Source organism: Haliotis rufescens, unplaced genomic scaffold (assembly GCF_023055435.1).
Source record: "Haliotis rufescens isolate VD_foot unplaced genomic scaffold, xgHalRufe1.0.p SCAF_17, whole genome shotgun sequence".
Classification (NCBI taxonomy): Eukaryota; Metazoa; Mollusca; class Gastropoda; order Lepetellida; family Haliotidae; genus Haliotis; species Haliotis rufescens.
Genome location: NW_025963857.1, coordinates 17,344,124 through 17,360,251, shown reverse-complemented (window position 1 = coordinate 17,360,251; position 16,128 = coordinate 17,344,124). Strand labels below are relative to the sequence as shown.

General features: G+C 41.0%; 1 protein-coding gene across 1 annotated transcript; it reads right to left on the bottom strand.

The window, feature by feature from the left end:
* Positions 1 to 671: 671 nt before the first annotated feature.
* Positions 672 to 14,106, bottom strand: LOC124137964 (glycoprotein 3-alpha-L-fucosyltransferase A-like). Its single transcript, XM_046504428.2, has 2 exons — positions 13,916 to 14,106; positions 672 to 2,594 (listed from the first exon to the last, which is right to left on the bottom strand). Exons 1-2 carry the CDS (start codon positions 13,934 to 13,936, stop codon positions 1,314 to 1,316), a joined length of 1,302 nt encoding a protein of 433 aa, XP_046360384.2. The 5' UTR covers positions 13,937 to 14,106; the 3' UTR covers positions 672 to 1,313.
* Between the last annotated feature and the right edge of the window lie 2,022 nt (positions 14,107 to 16,128).

Sequence of the window (16,128 nt, the reverse complement as noted above, 5' to 3'; positions counted from 1 at the left end):
AAAATAAGAGTGAAGAAAATGTTTTTATTCGGACATGAAATATTACAAAACTGGTATTTCTAGTTAGGTCAATGATTATTATTATAATAACCACCTTTCGTCGATTGAGTTTGTGTTTAATGTAAAATAGTTGTGAACAACCGCCTGCAAAATGATGGTTGACGGACTATAACATATGGCAGCTAAAAACCGAAAGATTCTAAAAGTCAATTACACGACGTAATTAAGATATGAGATTCATATTTTGTTTTCTTTTTATACATTATGTTAATAGATCAGCTAGGTGTTTTTAATACAGCTGGTTCTCCTGGTTTCATAAAGTGTTAATTGTAAATAATCATTCCTAACATCTGAGTGAGTGAGTGAGTTGGGTTTAACGCCGCTTTTAACATTATTCCAGTTATATCACGGACGGCGTGTCAGCTTAATGTGGGAGGAAAGTGATGCAGGTCTCAGACGTTTTCACTTCGGTGAAACCCACGAGCACGGGTATGGTGCTGACAAACCTAGAAACAATCGGGGCGAACCTGGATTCGAACCCAAAATCATAGGTTTCTGGCATGCCCAAGGTACGCAACTCTGCACAGCGAATCGCGGCGCTTAGAGGACTGGGCCACCCGTGCCCCCCCCCCCCCCCACCCCACCCCCCCCCCCCCCCCCCCCCCCCCACTAATATCTGAGGCCTATATCCAAAGAAAGGCAACATCTTAAATCCGACTATAGTCACAATAGCAAATGTTAGTCATCTTCGATTATATTTTGATTACGATATTTACAAATACGCTGATGTAAGGGATTAATTGGTATAGAGTATCCACCAATTTCAGTCTCTGGAGGGAGTGTTCCTGGCCGTAACACAACTAGAATACTTCTTTGATTTCTTCGTAAAATGGTTCGACCTTGAGAGCAATTTAAATTGTCTATACGTTATCAGTTTATTACCAATCACTTACCTTCTATCATTCCAGAGTCACCTCAACCATGAATCATTACCTGATATAACTAATTTACCCCTCACAGCTTTAAAATCTACCGATGAAATGTCAAAGACATCTAGTTTAGGAAGCTGTAAACTTTCACATAATTTGATGAAACGACTGTCCCATGATTTACGACATCTACGAGACCAACATTTTATTACGATAAGAGAGAGCAGAATTAAGCCGTTTCCAGCAGCGGATAGTTTCGAATTTGTGCTCAGTTTCACAAGAGAGCCAGCGGAGGGGACTGACCTCAGCCTTAGCTGAATGCACTCAAGAGTGAATGTTTAAAGGATTGTTGTCAGCCTGCTCCACCGGCCCTAAAGTATATCGCTAGTAACAAATATCCTTCTTTAGCCATTTCACATGATCATGGTAATAATTTGAATATTTATCCAAATTATGAAGTTTTGTACACCTATCGCAAAATGAAGAGTGAATATTTTCTCCGTTCGGTGAATATCTGGCCTTTTCCCTCAATATCTCGGTATAAGCCGTGATATTCTGTTCCAGATATTTCAGATAGTTTGCAAGTTTTCCTGGACTTGAAAAGTCTGCAGCATTGATGTATGTTCCGTTCGGTACAAGAGAACCATAGTCAGCCCCCCCTCGAACAACAGGAACGATATTGTAGTTATATGTTTTGAAAAGTTTTTCTGTAATATAGTCGATACAAAGAGAATTTTCAAAGGACAAATAAAACCTATATTGATTTTCATATAAATGGCCACAATTTCTAGAACATTTGAAGGGCCCACATCGTCCATAAATGTCAACCGTGATGTACTTGGCAAGTTCCAGTACGTAAGATTCACGTTTGGAAGAGGTTTTGCAGTGGCTCACAAACCAAAGAACCGATTTAGTTTTATTCAACGCAACCTTTGTGAAATTAGTTTGTGATGCCTTCTTCCTCCGCTGTAGTGTGTTATACGGCAGCACGATGTCAGAGTCCAGACGGTACGTCATGGTCCAGTTAAATGCCTGACGCCATTGGGGTCGCAGGTAGTAGTTATTGTGATAGTGAACAGGAGACTCTAGGCCAAACATAATCCACATTTGATCAGCTCGCCGTATACTTGTTGGTGGTGTAGCATCCTTGAGGTCAACAGCGTCGATGATGACAGCATCTGCTTTAGCAATGTCTTCAGGATCATTCGAACATGTGCAGGCTTTCCGTGGACAGTCTTGGATACCCTGTATACACTGATTCACACCGAACCAATGTGGACGATTGTAAAACAAAATTAGTTTTGATTCGTTACCGCTCGTGTCGATATCATCGAGGGAATAATTGTCATACGTGAAGCGTTTTCTGAATCTACCGTTCGGTGTGGACGAAACTGGTCTATGGAAGTATGGAATGGTCTTTGAGGCGGGAAAAACAAGTTTGAAAGTCGTTTGCACATCTGCTTCAGGATTTCGTGTTGATACATTACGAGGGTAAAACATTTGTGGATGCTTAGGATTAATTCCTGTGAAGTTGAAGACATCCGCCCTTTGCAGGGCAGACCACAAAGACGTTTGTTGATCCACAGAGATGAAGAACACACCAAAGATCACTGCAACGATGAGAAAGGCCATGCAATACATCAAGTATCGCGGCTGTGCATGAAGCTGTAACATGAAAGGTTATGGAAAAGTAAGATGAGTTCAATGCTTTGAAAAAGTGTATGTGGGTGTGTGTATGTTTGAGTGCATGTTTGAATGTGTGTGTGTATGTATGTGAGTGTCAGTGTATGTTTGAGTGTGTATGTGAGTGTGGGAATGTGTGTGTGAGTGTGTGTAAGTTTGTGAGTGTATGTTTGAGTGATTGTGTATGTGTCTGTGAGTGTGAGAATGTGTATGTATGTGTGTGTCAGTGTATATTTGAGTGCGTGAGTGTGAGAATGTGTGTGTAAGTGTGTGAGTGTATATTTGAGTGTGTGAGTGTATGTGAGTGTGAGAATGTGTGTGTGTGTGAGTGTGTGTGTAAATGAGTGTATGAATGAATGAATGAATGATCTTTATTTCCTCCATTAATTTCGGAGAGTGATATACATTTGGAATCATGTTAACACAGCATATTTACACGAACAGTATGCAGAGAAATTGGCAATATGAGTGTATGTGTGTATGTTTTAGTGTATGTGTATGAGAATGTGTATGTATATGTGTGTCAGTGTATATTTGAGTGTGTGTGTATGTGAGTGAGAATGTGTTTGTGTGTGTGTGTTTAAGTGAGTGTATGTTTGAGTGTTTGTGTATGTATATGTGAGTGTGAGAATGTGTGAGTGTGTGTGATGTTTAACTCTACACTCAGCAGTATAGAAGCTGCATGAAGGTGGCCAGTAAACAGTCGTTTCTGAGCCAGGCAAACCAGTGATTGATATTATGAGCAACGGTCAAAGCTGTCGGAGTACGATGACACATCATCAGCCAAGTAACAGAGCCTCACCACACAATCAACGTAGTAAGACGTGTTTGTCCGGAACCCACTTTGCCTGGACGTGTTATTCCGACATCCCCCTTTCTCTGGACCTGTTTGTCCGGTACCCCCTTTAGTTCGGAACTGTTGTTCCTGAAACACTCTTAGTCTATACCTGTTAGACTGGAAATCCCTTTAGTTTGGACCTGCTAGTCCTGAAAACCCCTCAGTGGGCCTGTTGGTCCGAAACCCATTAGTCTGGGCCTGTTAGTCCTGAAACCCCCTCAGTTTTGGACCTCTTAGTCCGGAACTCCCTTTGGGGTTAGAATTGGACCCAGCATACCTATCCTAATCGTAAGTGGCGACTACGTTGATTGTAACTTCGTTCAGTGGCATTTAGAAGTTGGTGTGATGAAGTAAGACAAGTTCTATGGATGAACAACTTCTTTATTACAATTAGTGCGACGTTTCGGTGTAGATCCGAACACCTTTATCAAGCAAGTGATGGATAGTGCTACTTACTTACTTACTTACTTTGGAGATTTAACGTGCGCTTTCCGACTGATGCGTATTTCGCACACGGGCCCGGCCAGGCCATTTAATGTGTTTCCGAAAGGGGCGAAAGTGGTCTGTGCAACCCAAGAGGGGGGTTTAGGGGTTGCTTATTTAAAATTTGGGAATTTTGAGATTTGGAATAGATGCAGATGGGGTTGGGGAAGAGAACTAAGGGAGCTGGGAATGGTGGATGTTTGTTTGTTTATGTGATTTTGATTTGGTAGGTTATTGTGTTTTTAGATGCGTTTTATTAGTTCCTTTTTTATTAAGAATACGCCTAAGGCCTTGAAGTTTTCTAGTTTATTTTGTGGGTTTAGTATTGCTTCTAGAGTGAGAGCCTTGTTTAGATTGAGGGTGGTTTGTAATGCGGTTCGATGTGTTAGGTAGTGTGTGCAGTGGATGAGTGCGTGTTCTAGGGTTTCTGGTTGTTTGCAGTGTGGGCAGTTACCTGTAAAAGTGTGTTTTTTAAATTTTTTTTAGGTGGTTATTTAGGTTGGTGTGTCCTGTTTGGAGTTTAGTGATTACTCTGTCGATTTGTGATGGATGGGGAATTTTTGGTTTGGTTAGTGGTTTGCTGAGCACTTTTTTGATTTGGCGATTTGAGTTTAGATATAGGTTATGCCATTTTTTGGTGAATTTTTGTTTGTTTACACTTTTAATTTCTGATAGTGCTAAACAACATAGGTATATATACTTATGTACATCAATGTTTATACAGTAAATTGATTGATGGACACAGAGAGCTGATAAGATAATTGGAAGGCAGTAGATGACTAATGGACACAGAGTCAGCAAGCAGACTGGTAGAGATGATTGGAAGCCAGTGGATTAATTGGATGGACATAGGGATTTAGCAATTAGGTGATGGTAAGCAGGCGGGACCTTGATCTCTGTTCATTGCTGGCTGGATCCTTTGGAAAAGGATCAATCGTCTTGACCCAAATGGAACGCCCAGAGTTGTCCTAGCTTGGTCTCTTGGATACAGGAAAGGATGGGCAAACACAGTGATTACTCTGCTTCAAAGACTGAACTTGAATATTCAGGATATACACAACATGAACGAATTTGAATTCAACTGTGTCAAATCGAAGTTGTTGGAACTTGACAAAGAAAAGTGGCTTACAAGTCTCCATGATGACAGTGGACAGAGTAATGGAAACAAGTTACGGACGTATAGGATTTTCAAGACATACCTGACAACAGAAACCTATGTAAACAAGATAATGCCAAGATCACACAGAAGTATCCTAGCTAAGTTTCGCTGTGGAACTCTCCCTCTAGAAATAGAGACCGGTAGAATATGTAGGCCATCTGTACCGCTGCAAAGTAGAGTCTGTAAATTCTGTCACCATTCATGTGTCGAGGACGAAATGCACTTCCTTTTAAAATGCCCCTTTTATTCTGATTTTAGAATCTTACTGCTCGAAAAAGCAAATCTGGCCAACGCGACCGTACATGATGTAGATAAACTTATGCTCTTGATGAATAACCCACATATACAAAGTGTTTTAGCTACAACAATTCTAAAAATGTTTCGCAGGAGGACGCAGACTAAAGACGTGCTTGTCTGAGATGTAAAGTCACTTTCCCTGAAAAGTAACGGTCCTCATATTATTGGATCAATTATTTCATTGGAAAAGAGTTTAAAGATGTAAAGGTTGGCGTTATCACTCGTTATATTTGCTCACATTATTTTCTAAATTGAGAATTTAAAGACTAATAAGGTTACACAATGGCAACAGTCTAAACTATGTCTGCTGAAAGTATGATTTGTTATGCTCAATAGAAGATACTCTCTAATATTAACAGCTTGCAAGTATGTGCTAATCAAAGGGTTAAACAATGTCGGTGTTAACTTGCAGGTAAAGAAGTGTTTGTCGGTCACACTACTTGTTATATTGTATCACAAAATCTAGTCAACTGTGATCACACAGGAAATAGTTTGAAGAGGTATTTGGCGGAGTTATCACTTGTTATTCTTGCTTACAGTATTTTCTCAGATGAGAAATTAAAGACTAAATGAGGTTACACATCGACAACAGTCTAAAACTTTGTCTTTTGAAATTATCCTTTGGTATTCTTACTAGAAGGTATTCCCTAACATTTAAAACTTGCACGTATGTACTAATCAAGTGGTCTAATCATACTGGTGTTAACATACACATAAATAGGTGTTTTGATGGTTATTTTTCTTATTATTTTGTACTAAAAATAGTCAGCCATTTGGTAAACTGCGATCTTAATATGCACATATAATGTTAAAATATGGCGTCCAACAAAATTGACAGTTATGTATATGTTATTTGCACGTGACATCTTAATCTCTCTCTCTCTCTCTCTCTCTCTCTCTCTCTCTCTCATTGGCAGCAATTCACCCGAGGGGTAAAAAGAGTAAAGCCTAGAGAAACAGCCGAAGACCTAGAACTCTACACCCAAAAAGCAAACACAAATCAATACTTAAACCCTCAACCCCAAATAACCAGCAGGAAAACCTCAAACAGAAACGGCAAAACGGTCCCTACCTCAATCGTTATTGTAAACTTAAAAAAAACGTGCTAAATTTCCTGAAGCCCATAAACACATCTCTTTCGGTGCCCACACTAAACTAGAAGTTAAACCATACACCAAACAGGTCAAACAATGTTCTAACTGCCTTAGATATAACCAAACGGTTAAAAAAAACTAAATGTAAAAGATGCGCCCAAACCGATTGCCCAGGCACATGCCCTCCCTGGTGCATCCATTGCAAATGCATAAAACATACATCACTCTCAAACCAGTGCCCGCACAGACATGCCCTAACACAACAGGCCAACAAACACATAAACATAGATTCGGGCAAAATCCAAACAAGAAAATATGCACCACCTACATCCAAACCTCTCCTCCCCACACCACACTCAAACACCACACACAAACTCCCGGATTCTGTCTGGGGCAACCACATAGAAACCGCACCCACCACATCCACACATCACCTCACACAGCTACCTACCAAATCCCCCATAACATCAACAACCGCATGCAAAGCAAACAGCAAAACCACAGACACACAACGACCCTCAGCCAGACACTCTACAGCCCCCAAGGCAACAACACTTCCCCACAAGCAAGCACAACAAAAAACACAAACACTGAGGAAACCACAGCTACACCCAACACGCAAGCACAAACTCAACCCTCCACACCACAAACACCTCCACAATGGAAAATCAAACAATAAAAAACAACCTAAACGACGAAGACGAGTATTCTTCCACCGAGGAAATAAATGAAATAACCTTCTCACCCCCTAAAACAAACAAAAACTTCAAGCGCAAAACTCCTCAATTAACTGGCACTAAAACTCTAAATAACCTCACACTACTCCTAGCCTACATGCATAAGCAAAGCTCACCGAATGCTAGCACTACAGCTTTTCACTCAGTAGCGCAAAAACTTAAACTCACAACTCTCTCCTTCGAGTTATTTCTCTTCCAACTAAGGAAAGCCACCAATTAAACACAACCTAAAACTCAAAAGGAACTAACAACCTCTCAGCCCCCAAAATGGAAGGACTAAATATACTGAACCAAATTAAAAACTTCACAATCCTAGAATTTTAACATTTTGACCAGTTATCATTGTGGGCTCTTATTGTGTATTTAAAAAGTAATGGCCACGTATAGCCGTATCAGCCGTTTTTGTGCAGGTGAATCGATCAAAATCACGTGCACAGCACTATAGTGGCAAAAGTGGTTTTTCACGTGCAACTGGTTACGTGGCCATAATACCGCACGTGTTTTCAGCCATACTTGTTAGCAGTCATTAAAAAAAAAGGAAAAACACAAGAAAACAAAAGTCTTAACGGCCATTTGTCATGCCACGCCTTTCAAATGTGCAACGTGAACGTGCCATCGGCATGTTGCAGACGGGAACGTCCGTAGCTGAAGTCGCAAGGACGATGGGTTGTAGTCGACGGACTGTTTATGATTTACAGACGCGTCTACAGCAAACGGGTACCACCGCTGATCGCCCTCGGCCAGGTCGACCACGTGTGACGTCACATGCAGAGGATCGTCAGATTGTCTTACGTCACCTCCGTTGCCGATTTTTGACGGCTACATCAACCAGAAATGAACTGTTTAGGGGCAGACTGAGTGCGCAAACTGTTCGAAACCGTCTGAGAACTGCTCACCTTCAAGCACGACGGCCATACTGCGGGCCGATTCTGACTCAATTACACAGACGTCAACGTCAATTGTGGGCACAGCGACACTTACGATGGACTCAGGGGAATTGGAATCAAGTCGTCGTCAGTGATGAATCCCGATTTAATCTTCGAATTGCTGATGGTAGGGCGAGGGTGTGGAGGCGCCGTCATGAACGTTACTCCCAGTGTTGTGTACAGGAAGTTGACAGATTTCGAGGCGGAAGTGTCATGGTGTGGGGTGCTTTCTGTGGCAATGCACGTTCCAGGCTTATTGTCATTCGTGGCAACCTCAACGCTGCTGCTTACCGCGACCAGGTACTGGCACCAGAACTTCTGCCTTTTATGGCAGCACATGGACCCGGTTTGATCTTCCAACACGACAATGCCAGACCCCACACAGCAATTTTGACAAGGAATTTCCTTCAGAATGCGGGAGTCAACGTCATGGACTTGCCGTCAAGGTCTCCCGACCTCAATCCCATCGAACACGTCTGGGATGCCCTTGGCAGAAGTCTGCGCACTCTCCAGACCCAACCACAGAATTTGCAAGATCTTGGCACCATTTTGAAGCAACAATGGCGTCGTCTTCCCAATCATGTGTTCACAAGCATCACAAGGTCCATGCGGAGGCGTTGTATGGCAGTTGTCAACGCACATGGTGGCCATACACGCTACTGAACTTGTGTGCCATCAGATTCTCGTGCTTGGGACTTATGATTTAAACTGTTGATGTTATTACCGAATACCGTAGGTTCTTGGAACAAATTATGGTTACCACCGTTAATTAAAATCCTTCTTTGGACATTAATGCTTAAAAATTACCTTCTCTAATACATTTGTCCGTTGTATATCATATATGGGATTACTTTTAAAAATGTGAAGTTTTTAATTTGACTGTGGAACGCCAACGGATTAGCCTCCCACGGCCAGGAATTAAAAGCTAAATTCAAACGAGATAAAGGTCCATACATAGTCTGTATACAGGAAACTCAATTCTCTACTAGATCTAAATTCACCCTACCAAACTATAACTCAATAAGAACTGACCGAGCCAAAACAAACCTAGGTAGAGCCGGAGGCGGCCTAATCATATACGTCAGGGAAGACTTAGGCTACAAAGAACTAAAAATAAACACACCAAACCTAGAAGCAAACGGTATTCAAAAAACAAATAACAACCCTAAAAGTTAATATCATAAATATATACCACTGGGTAGAAAAACAGGTCAAACCTGAGGATTTAAACACCCTCCTCCAAATAGGCAATAAATCTACAATCTTCCCTGGAGACTTTAATGCCCACCACCCTACCTGGGGTATAGAAGATAAAATAGATAAACACGGAAAACTCATCTCAGAATGGATAGAACAAAATGACCTAATACTTCTAAATAACAACCAACCTACTAGATACGACAAAATACACCACAAAATGTCGGCTATCGACTTAACCATATGCACCCCAGATTTAGCCTAAAGTATTCAATGGGAAGTGCACGGAGTACCACTAGGTAGTGACCACTTCCCCATAAATATAACCATAGGAGACGTAAACATCCCAACACCAACCCAAAACCAGGAATCTAAATTTCACTACAACAAAGCCGACTGGGACAAATTTCAGGAAATTTGCAACCAGGCTAACTTAGCTGACCTAGACAGTAACGACCCCGAAATCTGCTGTAAAAACCTAACTGACTATATAATAAACGCAGCTAAAAACTCCATTCCTTTCAAAACAACCAACATAGGCAAACCCTCGGTTCCTTGGTGGAACGAGGAGATAGAACAAACTAGACGTAAACGCAAATCCGCATTCAATAAAGCCAAACGTGACTTCAAACACCTAAAGATAGCACACGAACTAAATCACAAAGTACAAAGCTTAGTTAAAACAGCTAAAACTAGAGACTGGAAATGTTTTGGCGAAGAAATTAACCATCATACAGATGCCAGAACAGTTTGGTACAAATTCCACGCCATTAGGGGCATTAAACGTCATAAAAAAAACCTACTAACATAAACAATTCAACAAACCCCACTCAAAAAGCTAATAACCTAGCAAATCACTACTCGGCCATCAGTAGCAACAGCAACTTCAACCAAAAATTCCAGGAACAACTAAAATCAGAAACCAAATTTACCAAAGAGCCAAAAGATAATAATCTAGAAATTAATCTCAATTTCATAATGGGAGAACTACTCCACGTCCTACACAATAGGCAAAAGGGCACAGCCCCAGGCTTAGACCTTACTTCATACCAGATAATTAAACAACTACCACCCAAACTACTCCAAACTGTTCTAAAACATCTTTAACCTCATATATCTAAACGGACAGGTCCCATCACCTTGTAAACAAGCCCTGGTCATACCAATCCCAAAACCCAATAAACCAGCTGACCAGGCTAATTCATACAGACCAATCTCCCTAACTTCTAACTTATGCAAAGTAATGGAATCAATGGCAAAAAAACAGGCTACAACACTACTTAGAACAAAACAACATAATAAATCCAGACCAAAGCGGTGGTTTCACTCCTGGACGCTCAACCTTAGATAACCTCGCCCGACTAGAGCAGGACATTAAAACAGGCCAACTTAACAAACAGTATACTACAGGCCTCTTTCTAGACTTCTCCAAAGCATTCGACATGGTTTGGCATAACGGGCTAATACAAAAATTAGTCAAATAATTAACTACATCCAAAGTTTCCTAACAATCCGCAAAATAACCGTGGGCATAGACCATATCGGACCAATGTGCCCTAGAAAATGGCACTCCCCAGAGCAGCATCCTAATCCCCACACTCTTTAATATTATGATTAACGATCTATTCGAGGGACCCCAAAATAAACACATCAAAATTCGCGGATGATGGAGCCCTCTGGATCCACACTAAAAGCATTAAAATGGCCCAAAACTTACTACAAAAATCTCTAAATAAAATACAAAAATGGGCTGATAAATGGGGCTTCTCCCTAAACTCAGAAAAAACCCCTCAGGAATAGTATTTAAAAACAAAAATATGCAAACCGCCTCCATAAACCTCCAACTAAACAACAAACCAATCAAATTTTAAAAAAACAAACCAAATTCTTAGGATTAATCTTCGATGAACATCTCACCTGGGATGCTCACATTAAAAACCTACTATAACCAGATGCAGCAAAGACCTAAACACGTTAAGATGCCTAACCGGCTCCAACTGGGGGGCCTCCAAAAACACCCCCCTCTCACTCTATATATCACTAATTAGATCCAAACTAGACTATGGCAGTGCCATTTACGACACCCTAAACAACTCTCTCATTAGAAAACTAGACTCAATCCAGTATCAGGCCCTAAAACTAATCACACGAACTCAACATGGCACCTCCTCCACCTCACTCCAGGCCTTAACAGGAGAAATGCCACTTAAACTATGTAGGGAACAACTTACCCTAAACTTCTGGGCCGCGTCCCAATCAAACCCTCTAATCGAAGACTTAATAAAAAACAATATTAGCCCTAGAAACCAAGTCCTAGCCCGGAAATCCGCTACTTACTCCAATTTTCCAAAGAATAACCAATTACCTAAATGAACACAAAATAAATAATCTTAAACAAAACAAAATATCACTCCAAAACTTAAAATACCAAAAATAGACACAACACTAGCCGATACACTAAATAAACAGACCAACCCTAACATCGTTAAAACCACCACACTAGCATACATACACGACAATTGGCCAAACTGGTGTCACATATACACAGACGGATCCTCAGATCCGATCTCAAAACAGACGGATCCTCAGATCCGATCTCAAAACACACAGGTTTCGGATTCAACATCGCACAACCAACCAAAAACACACAATCTTACCGACTCCCAAACAACCAATCCATATTCACGGCCGAACTCATGGGCATGGCCTCAGCACTACACAATCAGCAATCTAACAAACACCAAAAAATCCTCATCCTAACCGACTCCCTCAGTGGACTACAAAACCTCAATAATAAAAACACTAAAAACCGCCCCAAACTAAATTCATTTGGATCCCCGCCCACGTAGGAATCTTTGGAAATGAAAACGCAGATAAAGCAGCAAAATTATCCCTTAAACTCCCAGAAATAAGCTTAAACTTACCCAGCTCAAAATCAGAAATCAAAAGTGTAACTAAACAAAAAATCAACAAAAAACGGCAAAATATAAATCAAAACTCAAATAGCCAAATCAGGAAAGTACTAAATAAAACCCTAACTAAACCAAAAATACTACACCCATCCAAAAACATTGACAGAATAATTACTAAACTACAAACATCAAACTAAATAATCACCGTAAAATAGCTAATCTACACACAACAGGAAACTGCCCACATTGCAAACAACAAGAAACACCAGAACACGTACTCATTCACTGCACACACTACCAAACACACCGACCAACACTAGAGACCACCCTAAATCTTAAAACCGATCTTACACTAGAATCAATCCTAAATCCACAAAATAAATTAGAAATATTCAAAGCCTTAGGCATATACCTAATTAAAACAGGACTAATTAGTCGCATTTAAACCCCAATAAAATATTAAAACCAAAACTACCTAATCTAACAACCACCCAACACACACAGCTCCCTTAGTTCGTCCTCCACCCACTCTTGGCATTCATTCCAAATCTCAAAATTTCAAAATGACTATATAAGCAACCCCTAAAGCCCCCCTCCTGGGTTGCACAAACTCACTTTTCCCCTTTTCGGAAACACATTAAATGGCCTGGCCTGGCCCGTGTGCGACATACGCTTGCAGTTGGAAAGCGCACGTTAAATCTCCAATATAAGTAAGTAAGCACTATCCATCACTTGCTTGATAAAGGTGTTAGGATCTACACCGAAACGTCGCACTAGTTGTAATAAAGAAGTTGTTCATCCATAGAACTTGTCTTACTTCATCACACCAACTTCTAAATGCCACTGAACGAAGTTACAATCAACGTAGTCGCCACTTACGATTAGGATAGGTATGCTGGGTCCAATTCTAACCCCAAAGGGAGTTCCGGACCAAGAGGTCCAAAACTGAGGGGGTTTCAGGACTAACAGGCCCAGACTAATGGGTTTCGGACCAACAGGCCCACTGAGGGGTTTTCAGGACTAGCAGGTCCAAACTAAAGGGATTTCCAGTCTAACAGGTATAGACTAAGAGTTTTTCAGGAACAACAGTTCCGAACTAAAGGGGGTACCGGACAAACAGGTCCAGAGAAAGGGGGATGTCGGAATAACACGTCCAGGCAAAGTGGGTTCCGGACAAACACGTCCAGACTAAGGGGTTTCCCGGGCTGGCGGGTCCAGACTAAAGGCGTTTTCTGACTAACGGGGGCGGCGGGGTAGCATGGTGGTTAAGGCGTTCGCTCGTTACGCCGAAGACACGGGTTCGATTCCCCACGATGGTACAATGTGTGAAGCAAGCCCATTTCTTGTGCCCATACCCCCCCCCCCCCCCCCCCCCCCCCCCCCCCGCCGTGATATTGCCCGAATAATGCTAAAAGCGGTGTAAAATCAAACTCACTAACTACTGTCAGTACATTTGAAATAACGCGCATGCAAATTCAACATGTCAGAACTAAATGTTGAGAAGTGTTTGTGTGCATTGTTTCCATTTGGATGGGAAGCCATGATCGCATCTCATTTAACTGTGTCTAAAACTGAGTATTCCCCTGTTTCATTACCATCAGTATAAATAGAGGGGTTGACATGTACACGCACTTGCATCTACGTCCACACCAACACTCACCTTGTAATGTTGGAATGCCATTTTGTAGATCCTTTAACAAAGTTAAATACACGACTATATATACCTCCCTATATACTGACGACAGGCGAGTTGTCCTTTGCGATCCCGTGCAAAGCTGATGTGATCGACATATTTTTTGACACATCTATATCCAGCTAAACCAACACATCTGCGTCTGCTTCGCCCCACATGGTTTATTTTTACTGCTGTGTTTGATTGAACGATGATCAATTCTCACTCGTCGTTTATTTCTTATATAAAATATCAACATTTTGTGCAGCCTTTTTAAGGATGTCAATAACATGTTGAAGCTTTAAAATCATTTACCCGTATTTAATTAAGGATTGAAGTTGTATTTGTTGACGTTCATCAGCTGATGAAGACAGTGCCTCACGCATCATGGAATTTGCTTACGTGAGGCACTGTCTTCATCAGCTGATGAACGTCACCAAATACAGCTTCAGACATGATATTGACAGATACATAAATCACAACAAAGCAATCCATTAAACATCAAACTTTAATTATTTAAAGCGAACTATATCAATGCAGAGGGTCGTGACGTCACCCGTTCCTGTGTCAGGATCCAGCTGAGTCCTGACTTTCTCTAGAATTGGTTTGAAGAGGGGTCCATTTCCAAAGTAGCTAATATATCTCATAACTTTCACAAGCCTTTTAAGGAAAGTAGCACTGCAAACACGAAAACGTCGTTTTTTCCGTATATGGTCATTGGACGGAAAAGGACTAAAAATTCATTAAAATTGATTAATTGGTGAGCGTCTAGAAAGTGTCCGGAAAAGGGTCGAGTTTTTCAAGCGTAAAATGGACGGAAAAACGATGCTTTTTGCTCCGCCTTGTACAACTGTTAACGGCCAATGAGATGGCGCTGGTCCCCCGACGCACGTGATGCCTAAGGCTTCCATTCGGAAGCATTAGGTTTCATATTTCTGGCATGCCTTGCTCTAGTATCTGTCGCGCGCAGTGCAGCGAGATTTGCTGATAAGCCAGTTTTAGGATATTTAGCATGTTAATGGAATTACAGACACGTGCCAAGAAGTCAAACCAAACCATGCTACCAAGTTTATTGTGATAACATAGCCCTCCGCTATGCACAGTTACCTCTATCGGATAATGGGTTGTGTTTCATTTGGTTATAACAGTAACTAATTTTGTAATGTGAAGTTTACAAGATATACGGCTTTTCCATTGGACGAGAGGTCGGTCACATGACGTTTTTCACGTGACTGTATTCTTGAAATGACGTAAACACTCAGTCTGACTACTCCCACATTCCTGGGGAAAACCCTGGGAATTCCCTGGTACGAATTCATACAGACGCGTTGTTTCTCATTAATAAGACCCTTTAATTTTGAACTTAGCGTCTTAGCTTACTCTGGGATAAGTCAGAGAGTTTGGTTGCATGCCCGTTCAAGGATACCCTCGCTACAACCCATCTTAGATGAAAATTACACGAAAAAAAACGGGAAAAAATCCAAACTATCGTAGTGACAATCTACAGCAATCTATTAATTTACCTCAGAATCTATTTGACACATTTTTACAATCACCTTTCAATGGTCGGCCAATTGATCAGTGATGACAAAGGCTTGAAACAGCCACAGGTTAATTAACAACTTCGGAAATATCTCCCGTCACGTTTATCGTGTCGGCCATTTTGACGTATTGTACTTGATGTAAATGTATTACGACGCTCTGTCATTGAAATTGACTAACTGAGGTAATTCTTTAACAGATCTTCTCATCTAATGAGGATATTGTTTGGAATACATTTGTTCAGATGATACATTTGATACAGATGTTCCTCGCTTTTGGGGGAACTATTTTATCCGGGATGACCTATTAAAGCTGGTAGTAAGTCAAGGCACCATGCGTGTATATGATCTGTTATTATATGTGTTTAAATTACGGTTCGGGGCGTTAATAAAATACACTGACGCAAGTATTTTCTAATCAAATCAATTGGTTTATTGAATATGCTTTCTTTTACATATTACATAACATCACTACACAAAATGTTGACAGTTGCAGTAACACACTAAGGGGATCGCATTAAACACCACTTTGAACAGTATTTCAGTTATATCACGGTGTATCAGACTGATGTGGGATAAAAATCCGAAGTCGTTCAGGCCATCCAATGGGTGTTCGGTAAAAGGTGAGCGTATCCTGCCACGTAAGTGGCACCCGTCACA

Bases quoted from the DNA above. Each gene is read 5' to 3' on its own strand.
- LOC124137964 (XM_046504428.2), bottom strand. From the start codon at position 13,936: ATGGCATTCCAACATTACAAG. The intron at 2,595-13,915 runs GTGAGTGTTGGT...TTCATGTTACAG, and splicing joins TGGCATTCCAACATTACAAG to CTTCATGCACAGCCGCGATA.